The sequence below is a fragment of the Temnothorax nylanderi genome, unplaced genomic scaffold (assembly GCF_030848795.1).
Source record: "Temnothorax nylanderi isolate EJ_2023f unplaced genomic scaffold, tnyl_v1.0 TNYL_tig0694_pilon, whole genome shotgun sequence".
Taxonomy (NCBI): domain Eukaryota; kingdom Metazoa; phylum Arthropoda; class Insecta; order Hymenoptera; family Formicidae; genus Temnothorax; species Temnothorax nylanderi.
The window spans coordinates 53,329-57,826 of NW_027249756.1; the positions used below are offsets into that span (position 1 = coordinate 53,329).

Consider the following 4,498-nt stretch of genomic DNA (forward strand, 5'->3'; position numbering starts at 1 on the left):
GGACGAGAAAGGTAATCCCGCTCTCTTTCCCTGCCGGAACACCGGCGTGCAGTGGGTCCGAAGAGCGGGATCTTCCCCTCCCTCTCAGCGGGTCGGCATCCCTGCCCGCTTCGAGACGGGGTACCCCCACCCCCACCCCACCCCGTGGCTCGGTGTAGGGAGCAAGCTCCCTCATAACGGCCCCGGCCGGCCGGGCGTTTGAAGTCGGGGTCGCCATCCCCTACCGGCGATTGAGACCGACCCATAGGCCAGTCCCTAAGGGAGTCGCCGGGCTCCCATTCTTCCTGCCACTCCGGTCCGTAGACCGGCGGCAGGAAGGGTGGACTCTTAGACCCCGCACCTCACCAACGGGTCACCACAGTGACTTCTACCAACAGAATCCACTGGACATGACTCGCCGGATCCGAACGGGGACCCCTCTCGCCACGCCAAGGCGGTCCACCACGAGAGAGACAAATACCACAACTGGCAGAAAACGTATTTCAGCAGAAAAACAACTGTATATTGTTCTGTGGTTCATGGCTACTCCCGATTCGTACAGGTACGTAAAATCCCACTTGTATACACTGTTTTTATTTTGTATGCGTGTAACCACCACTATCGTTACATTGTTCGTTACAGTTATTTCATTTTTTATAATGTGGCTTATTGTAGATCCATTTGCGTCAAATTTGGAGTGGGCAAAGCAACGGCTTTTAGAGCCGTAAGACGTGTAACCTACGCATTACATTGCATCGCGCCTCGATTTATCCAGTGGCCTGATGAAGTTGTTGCTGCTGATATCAGGGATAAATTTGCAAAAATTAGTGGCTTTCCAAATGTAACCGGTGCTATAGACGGGACTCATATCAAGATTCGAGCCCCACCAACAGATGCAGCTTCATACATAAACAGGAAAGGTTTTCCGTCTATCAATGTTCAAGTGGTTTGTGATTCGAGTGGCCTCTTCACACACTGTTATGCAGGTCAAGTGGGGTCAGTACACGACGCTCGGGTTTTCAGAAACTCCCCAATAGCACGTTTTCTTGAGAGACCTTGTGACCGGACGGCACGAGTTAAGCCCGATTTCGGCGGATAATATCCCTATCGAACGGTCGCCACTCGGTTTGACCTTCAACTACCGAGAAGGTAAATTTACACCAACGCCCTGTTTCTCGCCAAGACGCTAACGTTGTTCCTGAATTTCAGGCTGATGTCCTCACTGGATCACCGTTGCTGTATCCCGTCTCCAGATCCTCGCATAATTGCATACTGGATAAAGGTACGTCTCGATAACTTATACTAATTACGTGCTAACGTTCTTCTTTTGTTGCAGGCCCTGCCCAGGATGGATCGTCGTTGCTGCTGGTCGTCTCCGGATCCTCGCTTTACATCGCATACCAGATCGCCGCTGGACAACGAGGGATCATCGCCAAGGAACAAGGTAAGTAGAAGGTAAGTGCACTAATTGTATAATTAATCTTGAGACTTTGTTTAAGAATTCACTATTCTTTAATTTCCGATCGTTATTTCAGCTTTACAGGTCGTTTCACATAAATAAAGGTGCTTCACAATGGAGTCGCCACACTTCGGTGTGAGTCGCGCTTTATTCACAATAAATTTCCGCAAACACTGTTTTATTGATCGCAATCGATTAAATATCGCTTAATGACGATGTTCGTACAATATCTCGTAGTCGCGAGACCCAATGTCCACGATTGTAATATACTCGATACGCACTAAGTCGCCACCGCTCTATTTCGTTATCACGGATTGTTATTTCGATAAATATTATCCTTCACTATTGTTAAGTGAATGTTTAACGCGCGTTCACGCGGGAGTTCCCGATTGTATTGTATCACTGTATGTTAACTCGGTGTTATTCTCTAGCGCTATCCGTTGCTACGCGAGACACGTCCGTTCTCTACCGTGGTACTCGAGAGACTGCCTCGAGTCCCCGCTCTCGCTCGGGCTCCCCACTTTGCCGGAAGGGCTCCCTACTACGTCGGACCATCCCCACTCTGGAGTTGTTTTCGTCGTTCGATATGACGTCACAACTTTCCCTTTGCGCGCAGCGCGTGACTATCACGCGTGTCCCCCGTGCCCCCTATACGGATGCTCCCGGGTGGAATTTTCCGCGTGCGGTACTACGTCGCAGACCTCTTCTCTCGATCCCGCTACACCAGGTTTTCACCTTTGCCGTTTCTGCAGCGCCGTCGACGCCGACCTGTGCGCACCGCCTCCTGGATGGTCCCGATGCCGATTCCGAGTCGATTCCCTGTAGATGACGTTCGGGTCAACTTTCGAGTGTCGGCCGTTGACGCCGACCTGTGCGCACCACCTTTTGGACGGCCCTGATGCCGATTCCGGGTCGACTCCCCGTAGATGACGTTCGAGTCAACTTTCGGGTGTCGGCCGTTGACGCCGACCTGTGCGCACCACTTTTGGGACGGCCCTGATGCCGATTCCGGGTCGACTCCCCGTAGATGACGTTCGAGTCAACTTCCAAGTGTCGGCCGTTGACGCCGACCTGTGCGCACCACTTTTGGGACGGCCCTGATGCCGATTCCGGGTCGACTTCTTGGAGAAGTCGCCCGGGGACACTTTTACGCGTCGGCCGTTGACGCCGACCTACGCGCACCTCTCCCGAGATGCCCCAGAACAGAATTCCAGTCCGACTTCCCGTGGAAGTCTTCCGGGCGTACCTTTGATGTCCGGATGCTGACGCCGACCCTATGGGCGTGTGTCCCAGGTCCTCGAGAGTCGATCCCGAGGACTTGTTCCTGGAGATTGCTGCGGTCCGCCCTTCTGTCGCGTGGATATCTACGCTGACCTCTACGCGTCAAAATAAACTATTCTATCGGCATGGACCGGAAAATAAACGAAAATAAACCTACATGGTCAGCGACTCTTACTGCTTAAGCTAATATATGGCCGCACGGGCTCACGATACTTATTACCTAACTTATCCTACGCTCGACATCCTATAGTCGAGCACGTCAAAAATGGAGTCATCAAAACAAAATTTAATCGTGAGAGATAATAAACGAAAAGAAACAGATAATCCTCCCAGCGGTGACTCAATCGCTCCGTCGCGACTTGATGCTCGCCTCACTCGGTCTCCTCGTCGCCGCTCGACGGACTCAAAAAGTCGTCCGACGGCTGGTCCACTTCGCCAGCGGGGGTGGGTACCCACCTGATGGGCGGCTGGAGGTCGATCTCCCGACTCTGGATAGAATCCTCGCTGTGCTCCCCCGCGGTCGTCCCCTCCTGCACGGTAGCTTGTACCCCCCACGGTGGCCGGTTCGCCAGAACGCCCGGCGCATCGCTCTCGCTCGCGACGCTCGGCGGTATTATGGTCCGCTCGATCACCACGCGCGGTGACCCTTGGCGGCGCACGACCGCCCTTGGAGAGAGCGGTCGCAACCTCCCCGTTAATCCGGCGGTTGCCGCGTGAACGGCTGGCGTCGGATTTTCATCCCTCCTTCGCTTGCGGTCCGCTCGCTCCTTCTCAATCCGGCGACGTCGCTCTCTTGACCGCTGCCGTCTTTCTCTCCTCCTCTGCCGGCACCTTTCCCGCTCGGCCTCGCTGGTCTCCGTGTCATCCTCTTGGATCACGCGGTTGCGCACCGTTGCTGACCTCGCTGCTCTCCGCTCGCTGACCCCAATCATCGGCGTGGGATCGTTCGCGGCCTCCTCGCGTATGACGGTGTCCGCCTCGACTGTTTTGGTCAGCGGTACTCCGTCTCCGGTGTCCTGCCTGTCCTCATCCGGCGCACCCTCCACTTCGGGCTGTGCCGCTGACGTTGTTTGGTCGATGGGAGTCGTGTTCTCCTCCTCTCGCTTGACCCCCTCGATCGGTCGCTCTTCTTCGGCGGCCTCTCCTTCCGAGGTGCTCGCCAACTCGATCAACGGCGGCACGTACGTCTCGATGCATCGCGCCATGTCCTTGCCCGTATACCGAGGCGTTCGGCATACGGTGGCCGGAGATATGGCCGATTCTGGCTCGGAGACTGGCTCCACCATCATGGCGTATATGCCTGGATCCGCCTCCTTCGCGCCGCGGTTCGTGTCCTCGCGAACCTCGTCCTTCCTGTCGGCTTCCGTTGATGCAGTCTGCGGAACTTTCGCGGGTGTTGTCCCCTGGGCGTCCTTGGAAGTCCCCGCCTTGGGCTCCCCTCCGCCGCTCGGTTCCTCTGGTCGTGCCTCCTCGCGCCGTTGGGGTTCGATCGTCACGTTGATTCCCTCGGCCGTCACGTCCACCCTCGCGGTGAATGGCCGCCTTACTGCGCCGGTCGGCCATCCAACGGATGTCAAAATGGTCAATGTCGGGCGCTCCCGACTGCTTCCAGGACCTGGGACCTCAGCATCGCGTATCACCTCCACTTGGTGATCGCGCTCCCGCTCGCTCTGCTCGATGAGTTCGAGCGTCTTTTCTACTCGTGCGCGGGCTTGCTCCGCCTGCTCGGCCGTCATCCGGGGCGTGGGCGGTAATGTTTCCACGTACCCCTCCATCATA

At 55.9% G+C, this 4,498-nt stretch overlaps 1 protein-coding gene across 1 annotated transcript; it reads left to right on the forward strand.

Annotated features, from left to right (window-relative positions):
- The first annotated feature begins 518 nt into the window (after positions 1-518).
- On the forward strand, positions 519-1,540 carry LOC139784876 (putative nuclease HARBI1). The gene is made up of 5 exons (XM_071724052.1): positions 519-541; positions 655-925; positions 1,189-1,261; positions 1,316-1,423; positions 1,515-1,540. The coding sequence occupies exons 1-5, from the start codon at positions 519-521 to the stop codon at positions 1,538-1,540; spliced, it is 501 nt and encodes a 166-aa protein (XP_071580153.1).
- Positions 1,541-4,498: the final 2,958 nt, after the last annotated feature.

Bases quoted from the DNA above. Each gene is read 5' to 3' on its own strand.
- LOC139784876 (XM_071724052.1), top strand. From the start codon at position 519: ATGGCTACTCCCGATTCGTACAG. The intron at 926-1,188 runs GTTTGTGATTCG...CCTGAATTTCAG, and splicing joins CGTCTATCAATGTTCAAGTG to GCTGATGTCCTCACTGGATC. The intron at 1,262-1,315 runs GTACGTCTCGAT...CTTTTGTTGCAG, and splicing joins TAATTGCATACTGGATAAAG to GCCCTGCCCAGGATGGATCG.